Genomic DNA, 15,878 nt, shown 5'->3' with positions numbered 1-15,878 from the left:
GTTCAGATTTCAATGACTGCTGTAGTATATTGTCATTTTATTCTTATTTATTTTTGCCTGTGAAATAGGAAATGAGCGTCAAAATGTTTGCGCCACCATTTTAATGGCAAGTAGGAAGTTCAGAGGATTAAAAAAAATGGGCCAAGGATGTATAATCAGTGATGGGAAAGCAAATTTGCTTTGCTAAGCATTGTCAAGTGTTTGTAAATAAAATGGTTTGAATTTTCAATTTTTCTTGTACGTCTCTTCATCTTATTGTTTTGATTATAATTGTTGTCATTGTGCTGCCTCCACAAATGGACCAAAATATATTAAAAATCATAAATAATTTAAAAAAAATTCACAAGGACATAAATGTGTTATTAAAAGGTGCTTTTGAATAATAGATTAGATTAGATTATTTTTTTCATCCCGTATTCGGGAAATTTCCTTGGTTGCAGTAGCAAGACAGACACACAAGACATTGTAGACCTAGGTAAAAAATATATATATATTGATCAGTGAAGAGAAAAAAATGACTCATGGATCTTAAACGTCATGACATGTCCATTTTTAAATAAGCCTAATGCATATGTGTTAAAGTGGCGGCCCGGGGGCCAAATCTGGCCCAACGCATCATTTTGTGTGGCCCGGGAAAGTAAATCATGAGTGCTGACTTTCTGTTTTAGGATCAAATTAAAATGAAGAGTATAGATGTATATTAAATTTCCTGATTTTCCCCCTTTTAAGTCAATAATTGTATTTTTTTATCAATTTTCTCTGTGTTTTTAGTTCAAAAATCATTTTGTAAAATCTAAAAAAATATATAAAAAAGCTATAATAAACATTGTTTTAGATCTATAAAAAACTGAATATTCAGGGCTTTTAATCCAGTTCTTTTAATCAATTTATTAAAAAAAAATCTAAATATTATATCTAAAATGGTCCGGCCCACATGAAATCGAGTTGACGTTAATGCGGCCCGCGAACCAACCCGAGTCTGACACCCTTGGCCTAATGTATCAATTAGAGGTGGCACCACCATGTAATCAGAGATCGGGCCCGTTAACGTCACTTTCAGAAGACAAAAAAAATGGGTTTTTGAAAATAATCTATTTTTTGGTAGTACCTCATTGGCTACAATCGAATGATCACTGCCAGTCAAACCGGATTGGATGTTTATCGCCATCAAAAGCAGTGAAAGATGATTACTTTATGCCAGCGTTTTCAATGTAATTGCATTTGATTCCTGTTACTGTCAATGGCAGTAAAGGAGTTAAGTGATATATATCCATACACTGAGTCAACCAAAGTCTTCCAAAATGGAGCATTTCAAGTCATTTGGTGAAAAATCTTTCATTTTTAAATAAATCGTGAATGCTAAATATATCTGTACCCCCCCCCCAAAAGTCGCAGAGTCAGTTTTTACCAATTTGCTTTAGCTCTAAATGCTTCCTCTAGCTAACTAATCAGTTCCCCGGAAGCGTGAATACCCATGTTGAGAGACTGGCCATTTAACGGCATTTAGTAGAAAACTCACCGGCAGAAAAAAACGGTTTCAGGTTTGGCGTTAATGTGTGGCGGGTGCGCAAGGGCAGCTAAAAGCGAGACGGCCCGTAAAGCGATCCTGACGCCATGAATAATGGACGCCTGGGATAAGTTCCCTCTTTGCGAGGCTCCTTTTTCACACGGCTTTCTCCCGAGGGTCACGTGAGCAGACTCATTTTTAATGAGTGCTATGCATGGTTTGCAGTTGGTTTGCAGTCGGTTTGTCTGGGTTGCTCCAAAAATCCGCGAAACCAGAAACCCCCGCGCTCCGAGGGGTTAAATGAGCTGTCAAAATCCAGACTAGTTCTTAGGAAAGATGCCATCTAAACAGAAACATTCAAGGTTAGTAGAAGAAAGTGAAGAACCGGACGAGGAAGAGTCCGAGTTGAAGAGCGGCGGCGAAAAAGTCGAAAAGACACGGAAGAGGGAAAAGAGCTCATCAGAAAAGAGAAGCTCGGGGAAAGGCGAAAAAGAGAAAAAGAAGAAAAAGGCTGAGGGTGATCAGGAAGACGGTGAACAGAACAACAACGACCCAACCGCCAAAGGCCAGGTGACCAAGGAGAAGAAGAAGAAGAAGTCCTCGGCGGAGAACCAGGACGAAAGCGACACAGAGAAGAAGGCCAAGAAGAAGAGATCCCACAAGGAGGGAGAGGAGAAGAAGAAGAAGAAAAAGCCCAAGAAGGGTTCGGGTGAAAGCGATGAGGACAAGAAGAAAAAAGGAAAGAAGTCCAAGAACAAGCACTTGGATTATGCGGCAATCTATCAGAGCGAGCTCCTCAACTACCATACGGATTCTTCGGATGATTACGAAGATGTCTACTACAAAAAGAAAGGTAATCGTGTCACATGCGGCCGTCGTTTTGATGATTATTTTCCATAAATGCCAAAATTGAGAAGAAAAAGACTAAATTAAAACAATTAAAATCTTCCATTACATTCATTCCCATGATTGACTTGGGCGGAGCTTGACCCATTGATTAGGATGTGGCAACAGATTTGAAGAAGCCATAAACTATATTCTCAATATACAGTTTTATGGGGGAAAATATTGGATTATTCATAATCAATAATTACCATTTGCACCGTCATTTGTTTTGTTTGATTTTGCATTTTTTTAGCATTTAGAATGAATTGGTTTCTGCTTGTCTCAGTTAAAATACACCTTTTATATTGTCAAAGCTGTACTTCAATGACTTTTATTGAAAAATGTGTTTTTGACGTTTGATAAGAAATAAATATATAGTTTTTTTAAATTAATTCTGATTATTGGTATTAGTTTTAGAGCAGTGGAATAGTTTAAGAACTAGAAATGCCATTAAGCTACAATGTGTTCGCCATTTTGTTTGTTCAAGTATTAATATGAAAATTTACATTGAATTTTCTAAAGGAAATTTTCATTTTAAACGGGAGGTTCACATTTGGACTGTTTTTTTTTTAAATTAAATTTGTGGGTTTTACAGATTGATAGATATTGGGGCGGCCCGGCGGATGAGTGGCTAGAGCATCGGCCTCACAGTGGGAGACCTGGGTTCAAATCTAATTTGGTCCACCTGTGTGGAGTTTGTGTTCTCCCCGGGCCTGCGTGGGATTTTTCCGGGTACTCCGGTTTCCTCCCACATTCCCAAGACTAGGCTGATTGGACACTCTAAATTGCTCCTAGGTATGAGTGTGAGCATGAATGGTTGTTTGTCTCCTTGTGCCCTGCGATTGGCTGGCCACCAATTCAAGGTGTCCCCCGCCTCTGGCCCGAAGTCAGCTGGGATAGGCTCCAGCACCCTCCACAATCCTAGTGAGGATAAAGCGGTGAGATGAGATGAGAGATTGTGGCTGTTTTTCCCAATGTAGAAACAGGGTTTAGCAATGACTTTTGACTAATCTTCCGCTGAACTTTTAATGTAATTGCTGCCATCAAACCACCACTAAATAAACACGTTTCTTGATGTCAGAATATTGCAAGGTTTTAGTTGAAGAATATTTTAAACAAATATTTTCTTTCGCCTTCTGTTTTAAGTCTACGAAGTGGTTGCCATCACGGGTGACGTCAAAGGAGCCGGGACCGACGCCAATGTGTTTGTTACACTTTTCGGGGAGTTTGGCGTTACACCCAAGGTTCACCTGGCCAGCAAGTGAGGAGGAAGTTGATCTTTTGGAATGTCTTTATTCATCTTTTGTCTTTATTTTAACTCCAGATTTTAGGTGGACCCTCGGAATTCAAAGTAGCGTTAGAGCCACGATAAATGTCAAATCCATTTGGCGTTGTTCATAGAGGTAATGAATTAACTCATTGGGTTCTATTGACTGCAATAGATGTTCAATCATTTTGAGTGGCAGGGTTGGAAGGATCATATGATCGTTCCCAGCCAACCTCCCAAATCAACCTTCTTTTTCCATTCCATGGACAAAGCTCTGCAGTTATGTACAATTGTGGTCAAAAGTTTACATACACTTGTGAAGAACATAATGTCATGGCTCTCTTTAGTTTCCAGTTATTTCTACAACTCTGATTTTTCTCTGATAGAGTGATTGGAACAGATACTTCTTTGTCACAAAAACATTCATGAAGTTTGGTCCTTTTATGACTTTATTATGGGTTAACAGAAAAAGTGATTGAAGTATTTGTTCCAATCACTCTATCAGAGAAAAATCAGAGTTGTAGAAATAACTGGAAACTCAAGAGAGCCATGACATTATGTTCTTCACAAGTGTATGTAAACTTTTGACCACAACTGTATGTTCAGGGGTGCTCACACTTTTTCAACACACGAGCTAGTAAAAAAATATTGAGTCAAAAATATCTACCCATATATTTATTCTTCTATGTTGCATAGCCACATTTGTACATTCAACTTTACATGTATAGCGATGAGTTTGTATATAAATTATTAAAATACTCACTGAGTTGATGAGAAGGGAGGGGGTAGCTTGGACAGCTCCCGTCCCATTACCAACAAAGGGCGCCGAATTGAAGGATTTAATTGCAGCACTCGTTTGAAGTGTCCAATATCAATGTGTCACTTAACGAGCAGCTGTCACAGCTCATTTAGGCTATGTTAGGCGAGCCTGTCAGCTCCACTCAAGGAGTTGTTGGCAAAGAGCCTGATGCGGTCATTAAATGAGCCAGATATGCGTGTTCAAATAAAAAATTAAAGTATCGCACGGTCTGCAGTGTGAGTATTGTGCACATTGCGATCCACGTATTGAGCACCCCCGACTCAATGCTAGCCTCTACAGTTGAAACGGATTTGATGTCGATAGCTGTGAAAGAGTTAATAAGTGTTGGGGTTTGGTTCCGATGGTCCACCTTGCAGTCAATTGAAAAAAATAACTTCTTCATTGTGATGTAACTAAGTAACTAATCCTTATTTCTGACTTCCCTTCGGTCTTTTCAGCACAGAAAAGAGGTACTTTAAGGTTTATGATTGACTGGTGTTGGTTTGTATTGTACAGCACTGTATGAGGGAGCACTGCATTCATTGGTTATTAAGTGGATGGCATTTTCATTTCATTTAACCCTTTATCGGGCAATTCCTAATTTTTGAAAAAGAAATCTTGAGAGTTGTTGATAAGATATTTTTCAAATAATGGCAATAATTTTAAAAGCAAATCACTGATGGGGTAATGGGGTGTATTCGCTAATAGTGTTTCCCAACCTTTTTTGAGCTGCGGCACACTTTTCGCATTGAAAAAAATTCAAGGGGCACCACATCTGAAAATATTTTCATTTAAAACCATGTCGCCTATCTTAACAATAGTCATTCTCATCAAAATTTTATCAGCAGGAATCACATAAACCCCCAAAATGATTCCAAAATCAAATTTTTCCACATTGACCTAATGTCACCAAAAGTTGACGTCTGCGGACCCTGAAAAGTTCGAGTGATGCAAAAATAAGTAATGTTATGTTTTCAATCACATAGTTTTATGACTTTTCTCCAAATATTACTTAAATCTCCTAATATTACGCAAAAAAATGTTGTGCTCACACAGACTATGTCGCCAAAAGTTGATGCCCTAGAAACAAAAAATAAGCAAAAAAATATGACTGTTTTACAATTTGAATCTTGTAACAGTATCATCTATAATTTAACGTTTATCATATTTTTATTTTAACCTTGTAATAGTTCAATTTTAATCTCATTATATTCATATTATTTTTTCTCTCTGAGTATTACATTGTATGACTTCTTGCAATTTGAATGAAATTTAAGATAGCACCACTGGAAGCATTTTAGCCTTCATCCTTACGTTTGGGCCAATCACGATAGGAACGTTTAACGGCATGATGACAAAGCCTATGTCTGATTATAATAATAATAATAATTATTATTATTATCATTATCATTATTATCATCATCATCATTATTATTATCATTATTATTACTATTATTATCATTACTATTATTATTATTATCATTATTATCATCATTATCATTATTATCATCATCATTATTATCATCATCATCATTATTATTATCATTATTATTATTATCATTATTATCATTATTATTATCATTATTATTATCATTATTATTATTACTATTATTATCACTATCATTATTATTATTATTATCATTATCATCATTATAATTATTATCATTATTATTATTATCATTATTATTATCATTATCATTATTATTATTATTATTATTGATATTATCATTATTATCATTATTATCATCATTATTATCATCATTATTATTATCATTATTATTATCATTATTATTACTATTATTATCATTACTATTATTATTATTATCATTATTATCATCATTATCATTATTATCATCATCATTATTATCATCATCATTATTATCATTATTATTATTATCATTATTATTATTATCATTATTATTATCATTATGATTATTACTATTATTATCACTATCATTATTATTATTATCATCATTATCATCATTATAATTATTATCATTATTATTATCATTATTATTATTATTGATATTATTATTATTACCGAATTTCTTCCCTTGCCCCGATAAAGTGTTAAATGGCTGCGGCCTGGTCTTGTGAAAACAATTTGGTCGCCATGATGGCTCTCTCCTATACAGTATTTGGAGTAAGGCGGAACTACGCGACATGGCCAGTCTTCTTCCCGATTCAAAAGCGAATGGAAGAAGACTGCGATGTCATTTCTGTCCCGCTGATGATCAAATAACCGGCAGGCAATCGCGCATTGATTGAGCGATCGGGTTACCGGGCCAGGCGGGAGGACATCCTAACTTCATTGTTGTCCCGCGCGAGACCATGTTACCCACACCTTGAGCCTAAGCGCCACCCTCGTGTATTCAGCGTGTCCATGCTGTGTGACTGCAGCTGATGAAATAGCATACACGACGAGTGCATCCAGAAGTTTCACCTTACTCCTAAATATGCCTGTACTTATATAAGGTCACGCTCGTATTGTGTGACTAATAACACGATACGGCCGGCGTGCAGCGCTTTGGAAATTCAGTGGGACTCCCAAGTTGCATGAATTCCAAAGTTTGCATTTGGGTTTAGGGTTGCCAACTCCCTGGGAAAAAGAAAAACAATCATTATACGTCTGTCGTGATGAAGAAGCAGGTCGACAATGGTGTCGTACGTGCTCTCTTTCCTCTTTCTGATTGGTTGAGCAATCGCTGTTCTGATTGGTTGAGATGTCAGCTCCCCTTTTGGCACAAATTTATCACAATCACATCTACTTTTCCACAAATAACTTGTATGGGTGCAAAAAACACACTGTGTATTTAAATGTCAAATTTTTGAACGACAATTTGGGGTAGGCGGCTGGGTGTGGTTAGCGCGTTAGCCTCACAGCTCTGGGGTCCCGGGTTCAAATCCAGGTCAAGTCCACCTGTGTGGAGCATGTTCTCCCCGGGCCTGCGTGAGTTTCCTCCGGGTACTCTGGTTTCCTCCCACGCCCCAAAACATGCATGGTAGGCTGGTTGAACACTCAAAATTGCCCCTATGAGTATGAGTGTGAGCGGGAATGATTGTCCTTTTTCTCCTGTTTTTCTAAAGGAAATTTTTATTTTAAACGGGAGGTTGACATTTGGACTGTTTTTTTTTATTAAATTTGCGGGTTTTACAGTATGATTGATAGAAATTGGGGCGGCCCTGCGGTAGAGTGGTTAGCGTGTCGGCCTCAAAGTGGGAGACCTGGGTTCAAATCCAGGTTGGTCCACCTGTGAGGAGTTTGCATGTTCTCCCTGGGCCTGCATGGGATTTTTCCGGGTTCTCCGGTTTCCTCCCACATTGCAAAGACATGCATGGTAGACTGATTGGACAGTCTAAATCAGGTGTCAAAGTGGCGGCCTGGGGGCCAAATCTGGCCCGCCGCATCATTTTGTGCGGCCGGGAAAGTAAATCATGAGTGCCGACTTTCTGTTTTAGGATCAAATTAAAATGAAAAGTATAGATGTATATTAAATTTCCTGATTTTCCCCCTTATAAATCAATAATTGTAATTTTTTAGTCATTTTTTTCTGTGTTTATAGTTCAAAAATCATTTTGTAAAATCTAAAAATATATTTAAAAAAAGTTAAAATAAACATTGTTTTAGATCTATAAAAAACTGAATATTCAGGGCTTTTAATCCAGTTCTTTTAATCCATTTATATAAAAAAAATCTAAATATTCTATCTAAAATGGCCCACATGAAATCAAGTTGACATTAAAGCGGCCCGCGAACCAACCCGAGTCTGACACCCTTGCTCTAAATTATCCCTAGGTATGAGTGTGAGCATGAATGGTGGTACAAGTGTTCTTTTTTTTTAACTCGATAGGGGAGGCCTACTTTAGTTTCTGAATTTGGGCCGATTCTTTTTTTCAAGGGACAGTTGGCAACCCTATTTAGGCTTGCTTTTCTTTCCGTAATCACCGTGCCGCCCCACCTCGTCCCACAACAGGTGGCAGATCTACGGAAGCCATTCATGAGTGTTGGACTGCCTTCCATTCTTTGGTATATGACACCGTGCATGTAATAGAATTATATTGGCCTTGGTGAGAATATATTGGAGATCCGGGTTTAAGGACAAGGTGACCTCCACTTGAAAGATCTTTGCTGAAAGTAAATGCAAATTGAAGATTTCTTAGACTTTTTAATCCCTAATGCATGACTTATGACTCATGTAAATCATTGCATGCCATTGACAGCGCTAGACGTCCAAACCATTTTGACTGGGACGGGTCGAATGAACAAATATTTGCTTGTTTCCCATAAAATATGAACATTCACGTCCACAATTCCTAGTTTAAATTGGAGGTCTATCGCGTCAATGGCCTGCTACGGTTATGAGAAAAAATAAAAATGCATTTTAGAGTGTTCCTTTTATGAAGATTGTATTCATGTATATATTTATTTATAACTATGAAATATACAACAAAGGATAATAATTTTCTAAAGTATTTCATAATTGCTTATATTCAAGTTTTTCTAATGATTAAAAATGGTCACTAAAGATTGAAGTATCAACTTTTGAAAAGCTGTCCAATGTATTGACCACTTTCCCTGAAATGGTTGAAATTAAGTAAATAATGTTTAAACACGCAAAAAACGACACCATGTAGAAACACAGATAAGAAATAAAATGGAAAATAGATGTTACTGACATTTGATTGTTTAAAATAGTAGCAGCATTGACAATATGTCACTTTCTGGACAACCTGAACGTTTATTTACGGTTTTTATCCATTGTTATGCATTCGAAAAAAATGAAATTCTATTGTTTTTGTTTTAATTTACTAAAGATTTTTTTACTAATGTGTCTGTCCCTTTAAGATGTGGCTTTTAACATTATTGTAGCAGAAATCTTGCTCAAAGAAAAAGGGTCAAGAATCACTTTAAAAGAAACAAAAACAATGCTCAACACGACCAATATACAGTTGTGGTCAAAGGTTTACATACACTTGGTGATAGCTTGCATTTTCTACAGTGACAAAACAGTACCATGCACTTTATACTGACAAACAATTGTTTGCACTGTTACTCTTGGAATCTGCAGCTGCTTTGAAATGGCTCCAAGTGACTTTCCTGACTTGTTCAAGTCAAGGATTCGCTTTTTCAGATCCATGCTGAGCTCCTTTGACTTTCCCATTGTAGCGTTTGTGGGCGTTTGCATCCAATGAGCCCTATTCAAATGGCCTCAGAGAAGTCACCAGCTGTAGTCACTCATAATCACTCACAAGAAGTTAAGAGGCCATGCTATGAAGCTCATTTCACTGACACAACTTTCTAAGTCACCAAAATTGCTAATTCGTGTTGCTATATGTATATTTTTGACCCAGCAGATTTGATCACTTTTTTCTGTTCACCCATAATAAAGTCATAAAAGAACCAAACTTCATGAATGTTTTTTGTGACAAAGAAGTAGTATCTCTTCCAATCACGTTATCAGAGAAACATCAGAGTTGTAGAAATAACTGGAAACTCAAGAGAGCCATGACATTATGTTCTTCACAAGTGTATGTAAACTTTTGACCACAACTGTATACTATGTAGAGATTTATCTATAGATTAAACATGAGTTGTTGCTTTATGGAACCACATTTTGAAAACTGGTAATATTTATTTAATAGAGCTCATAATGTTTGAATAGTTTTATCCTCTAATTGTAAATATGAGGTTATTTTGAAATCGGCACTAAAGCTTGATTATGAAAAAATCATGATAGAAATGGCAATATCAGCCAGAAAAACATTTTTTTCCCCCTAAAATGTATTCCGTCCCTAATCAAAATATGAATTCCTTCAACAAGGGCTGTTTAGAAAATAAATATATTCATCGAGCATCAACAGATGAACTGTTGATGAGCTTTTAAGTAAAATATTTTAAAAGAAAGACAAGCAGGAAGTTAAAAGGTTATCAAAATGAGCGTCATTTGTGCATTTTGCTCTTTTTTTTTGACAATATTTATTCCAATTAACACTTTTTGGGTTCCCCTGTAATATCTTTAACTCATGATTTACCACTGACGGAGATTGACGTCAAATTAACTTTAACGGGGAGCATCATATTTCAGTGCCACTGATGGGAATTAACATCCAATCACATTTAACCTCTCCCAGTTAAAATGGATCAGACGTCTATCACCATCAATGGCGGCCAATAATTTAAACGTGGGTGTAGACATGAAAAATGACAGACTACACCCTGTAATGATCTTTTCTTCACCCCTACTCTTGTCGTTACTTTTGCCATTTTGCTAACTCCTCTTTTTGCAGGAGCCGAACTGCATTTGAAAAGAACAAAACGGATGTTTTCCGTGTCAAAACGCACAATGTGGGTGCACTCAAGAAGCTCAGGTAATGTACAAGTTAGGGTTTTTTCATGAAATGACATATTGAGGGGTAAAAAAGGAGTTTACAATACTACATGAGCACAGTTTGGTCCTTAGAGGAATTAAAAGGACTGGTTCAAGGGGGATCGGAAAAGGCTGACAGACGGAAGATAACTGCGGCTTAAAAAGGTCGAGGTCGCATTTACATTTATTTTCCAGCTGTGCGGCACTTTGCTTGGATTTGATCCTACAGAGGGAAGGTTAAGCACCATCTGCTTTCGGGTGTTAACATCTTTTTTTGGAGGGGGTGTTGCTAGGAGTCCGAACATGTGAGGTGGTTCCAATTCTCATGCGGCTTTTGGCAGATTTACGGCTATGATTTGAAAGAGGAATCGAAAATTTGCTGCAAGGATGATGCACGTATCTGATTCATGACTTACTCGAAACAATGTTTATGCGGATCAGGGAAAACAATAATAGACACTTAAGTCAGGATTCGGACTTTAATTTTGAGGCAAAGTCTGATAGTCGTTTTCAGAACTTTGAGATAAAAGTCAGGATTCTGACTTTACATTTTCTGAGGAAAAAGGAATAAAGCTATAATCCTGAGAATAAAACCAGAATTCTGAGGATAAAGCCACAATTCTGAGTTCTGACTTCAAAGGTAAAATTCTGGTGTCCATTCTGAGAATGAATCGGAATTATCATATTAAAGTCAGAAAGTCATTCTCAGAATTTAGCTTTAGAATTCAGGATTCTAACTTTCCTCTCAGAATTTCTAATTTCGACTTTCATGATTCTCAGAATAAATTCCACATTCTTAGATTAAAGTCATAATTTTAACTTTGAAGTCAGAAAGTAATTCTCAGAATTCTGATCTTAAAGTTAGGATTAAAAAGTCATTCTTAAAAATATGAGATTACTGTCCAGAGTCTGACTTTATTTTGGGAATTCTGAATTCTGTGAGTGAATGAGTTCAAAATCAGATCGACATTAATCTTACAATTCTGACTCCGAAATCAGAAAGACTTGAATCTCCGAATTCTGAACTCAAAATCTTGGCCGCCCCTTTTTTCCTCCTAATCTTCATCCATACAAATAACGTTGCATACATTCTGTGATTTTAATCAGTGAACGCAAGAGACTGAAAGCACTGCTGGTGTGTTATCGCACAGGATCGAGCACGACAACACGGGAATGAACGCCAGCTGGTTTTTAGACCGGGTGGTGGTGACCGACATGAGTCGACCTCACCTGCGCTTCTACTTTGCCTGCAACAACTGGCTGAGCCGAGAAGAAGGCGACAACCTGTTTGTCAGGGACCTACTGGGCAGCATCAACCAAATGGATGTCCCAAAATGTGAGACAAATACACACACAATATGCATTTTAATTTGGAGGGGGAAAATGACAAAATGTATTGATTGATACTGAATTTACCCCTTGAGAACCCACACATAATATAGCCAGAGTTGAATTAATTGAATAAAGACCTACTTTGACCATTTGGAGGACATCTAGAGTTCAAAAATCTTGAAAAACTGGCCTCCGATTTTTTGATTTTCTGCTCATCAATTGGGAACTAAGGATCACATTTTTATTGCATTATTGTAGTTGATATTTATACAACCGAATAATAATAATCAAACTAAAAGGGTTAACACTCTGTACTTTTTTCAGGAGTAGAAGCTAGTGGAAGCTAGTGTTTACCATGTCAGCACATCCCAGTAGTTGTTAAGGCTGATCGAAGGTCTTGCGGTCGATCATTAAAATATCAGCCTTGATACCTGCGTAATGTGTATCCCATGCTATTATTGCACTCAGAGACTTGGCAAAAATTAGACTGCTACGGACTCACGTGACTTCCTTTTTGAATTTGTCCTTTCGGAATGTGCAATCCAGCAGCCGATCCGTTCGATTTATACAGTATCTCAGAAATACCACGTGCGATTTTCCTTTCAAAGTAACACATTTGTACTCCCTATTAAAAACATGAATATGGAGGGGAAAATTGTGAATCAGGGGGCGTCTCATACAAGCGAAATCGTAAAATTCAATGATTTTAAGGCAATTGTAAGGTTTTTTTTAAGCGGCCAATATGCGAGAAAATACGGTATATTGAAAATTCAGGGTTGCATGAGGTCGTGTGCGGTCGATTGGTCGCCGTCTTTTGGTCGCCGCTCTTTTGGTCGCAGTCTTTTGGTCGCAGTCTTTTGGTCGCCCCGACCGCGACAACGGGCGACCAAAAGACCGGCGACCAAAAGACCGACGACCAAAAGACCGACGACCAAAAGACCGGCGACAAAACAAGGTAAAACAACGCGGTCTACGCATCAATAAAAGCCAACAATGGACATGAGCAGTTTCACTGAGCCGACATGTGAGTGTATAAGAGTTTGTATGTACATGCGTTGTCCCTTTAAGAAGCTACGTAAGTCAAGGTCTTAACAAGTTCTCCAACAAAAAACAATAAAAGTCCGGGAAATTTGGAGCTTTTCTTTAGCCTAATAATTAATAGGGCATTAAGTATGACTAAATAGTAATTTGCAGTTTGTATTTCGGGAATTTGAGCAACGGTTTAAATGGTAATTACTATCACTTACCTTCCGGGCGACCAAAAGACCGGCGACCAAAAGATCGGCGACCAAAAGACCGGCGACCAATCCACCGTGTACTGCATGAGGTAGAGTGTAACATTCAATCAAAGATGAATATTCAAATTCAGTTTCCCATATCATTCCCAGGTTTTTCCTACAATAACATGTCGCAGCACACACAACTATGAATAATATGGCATATTTTGGGCTATAAGGCTATCATTAAATGAATTGAATTCACTACATACATCAGGGGTGGCCAACTCCGGTCCACAAGAGCCGCAATCCGGTCTGTTTTCCATATCTCCCTCCACCAACACAGCTGAATCAAATAATCAGGATCAGTATGAAGCTTCTGGAAAGCTTGCTGATGACTTGATCATTTGATTCAGGTGTGGTAAAGGAGGGAGATATAAAAAACAGACTGGATAGCAGCTCTCTATACAGTGTATGTACTGCATTTTTTTATGTTTGTTAAAGTTAATACAGTCATTTTTTTATGTTTATGTTCAGCCACATTCTTTTAGGAGTCGAATGACATAAATAACTAGACCAACATATATATCTGGAAATGAAATACTTGTAATCAAATTCGGTCACCTTGTAATCCTTTGTTGATATGCGATCTGACGCCTCGGAGTCTATCAGGCAACGCGTGGTAAAGGTGACACGTGGTTAAACTCTGCAATTGGCTTTAGCGCAGCTGCTGTTATAAATTTTTAAAAGCTAAGTGTGTAGATTAGTCACAAAAGCAAAAATTGGTGGAGTAATTAAAATGCAAAGAGTTGGGAAATTGATGCTTTGTTACATAGCATCAGCCATGGCATCACAGGATACAAGTATGCAGTACTGTACTATAAGATAGAACTACAACAATAAATAGCTATATTAACTCGACCAGAATGAATTCAAACCATGTGCAACATTTTGGAGCCAGTACGTACTATGAAAGCCCAAATAAGTCCTATTTAAATGAATAAAAACATTTTTTTTAATTCCTTTTTAATAAATAGTAGAAAAATATGTATTATGGAATTGTGAACTGAGGTAATATTATCATTGTTGTTTTATTTTTCTTTAATTTCTTATCATTTTTTAATTTTGTAGAATTATGTATTTTGTAATGTTAATTTTAGACTTACCTCGATCACATAATTTTGCACTCCACTGCAAAAAATATATTTCTGGTTGATATTAGACTGTGAAAAAACTACTATACTACTTTCCACTTACTTTCACTCTCAGCACTTTAAAAACAATGTTTCCAAGTGCTTTTTATGTCTTGTGGTTGTACTTTCATAATTCATTTTTATTTTTTTTTAATACTGAGCACTTTATTTTACACTAATATCCTTTATATTACCCTTAAAATCTTCATTGAACTTGCGCAAGGGAGATAGCACAATCTTGTACCTTTTGTTACAATGAAAATAAAGGCAGTTCTGATTCTGATTGAACTTGTGGCATCAAAATTTGATACTCATCATAAAACAAAAACTCAAATAACTCATCCAGACTAGTTTTTCAAATGGCAACATGAAATTTCGGTCGGCAGGTCTATAAGAGGAGACCTACAAAACATAACACCAAGCTATACCCATAATAACAACGCTGATTTCACAAACTATTTTGAGGAGTTGGTCACAAACAGATTTAAAGTAGGCTATTAAACCTGTGGCTCCGAAGCCAAATGCGGCTCATGCATGCCTGTATTGCAGCTTCAAAAGGTTTCGGGGAAAAAACATCTCGAAATGAGTCTGTGGTTTGACACTGTGCAAATTAACAGTGAATATCCAGTCCATAAAACCCATTTTGAGCCTGTTACAGAACATTAACAGCCAAGACAAACAGACTCAAGGACAGTCCTTCCCAAAAACCGTCCCCATATTCAACTCCAGTTGTGCACCTAGGAGGACCTAACCAAGGCGTATCTTGTACTTGCACTAAAACTCCATAGGGCCAATTTAGTCACTTTTGTACATACTTCTTTATGTGACCACTTATTCACGTTGACGACTTATTTATGTTGTTGTCTACTAATTATGTGAGTACTTATTTATTGATATTTTTTTTATTATTCATTTTTTGTTTGTTTATTGTTATTTGTGCACTTCTCTACTTATTTATGTTGTTGACGACTTATTTATTTATTATTATTTATTAGTTTTTTTATTGTTGTTATTTTTGCACTTTGTGGTGAAGCTTTAAATCTCATCATACTTGTATAATGAGAATAAAAGCATTCAATTCAATTCAAATAGCCCATAGCCATCTTTGATGTATTAAAGTCAAGTGATCTAAGAACGAATGTTGATCATTACAGTGAATAAATACACAGTGAGCGTCTTCACCCCCGACATGAAAGGAAGTGGAACCGATGCCGACGTCTTCCTCAACATCTTCGGAGAATACGGCGACACGGGTAGGTGAAACCTTTGCTTGCCTCTCTACATGTTGTGTCAACTTCCAACGCTCCGTT

At 36.9% G+C, this 15,878-nt stretch overlaps 1 protein-coding gene and 1 long non-coding RNA gene across 2 annotated transcripts in view; one reads left to right on the top strand and one right to left on the bottom strand.

Moving 5' to 3' along the window:
- Nucleotides 1-8,469: 8,469 nt before the first annotated feature.
- On the bottom strand, nt 8,470-13,696 carry LOC144090770 (uncharacterized). The gene is made up of 3 exons (XR_013305501.1): nt 13,648-13,696; nt 13,418-13,553; nt 8,470-8,587 (listed from the first exon to the last, which is right to left on the bottom strand). It is a non-coding gene; the product is annotated as an uncharacterized LOC144090770 (long non-coding RNA).
- A 57-nt stretch (nt 13,697-13,753) lies between these two features.
- Nucleotides 13,754-15,878, top strand: part of loxhd1a (lipoxygenase homology PLAT domains 1a) — a 33,895-nt gene continuing 31,770 nt past the window's right edge. The window contains exons 1-2 of the mRNA XM_077622549.1: nt 13,754-13,847; nt 15,723-15,821. Of these exons, the coding sequence (XP_077478675.1) occupies nt 15,758-15,821 (64 nt within the window). The 5' untranslated portion in view covers nt 13,754-13,847; nt 15,723-15,757. The remainder of the gene's footprint in view (nt 13,848-15,722; nt 15,822-15,878) is intronic.

This window comes from Stigmatopora argus, chromosome 16 (assembly GCF_051989625.1).
Source record: "Stigmatopora argus isolate UIUO_Sarg chromosome 16, RoL_Sarg_1.0, whole genome shotgun sequence".
Lineage (NCBI taxonomy): Eukaryota > Metazoa > Chordata > Actinopteri > Syngnathiformes > Syngnathidae > Stigmatopora > Stigmatopora argus.
The sequence above is the reverse complement of the archived record's forward strand: the minus strand, read 5'-3'. Positions and strand labels throughout refer to the sequence as shown.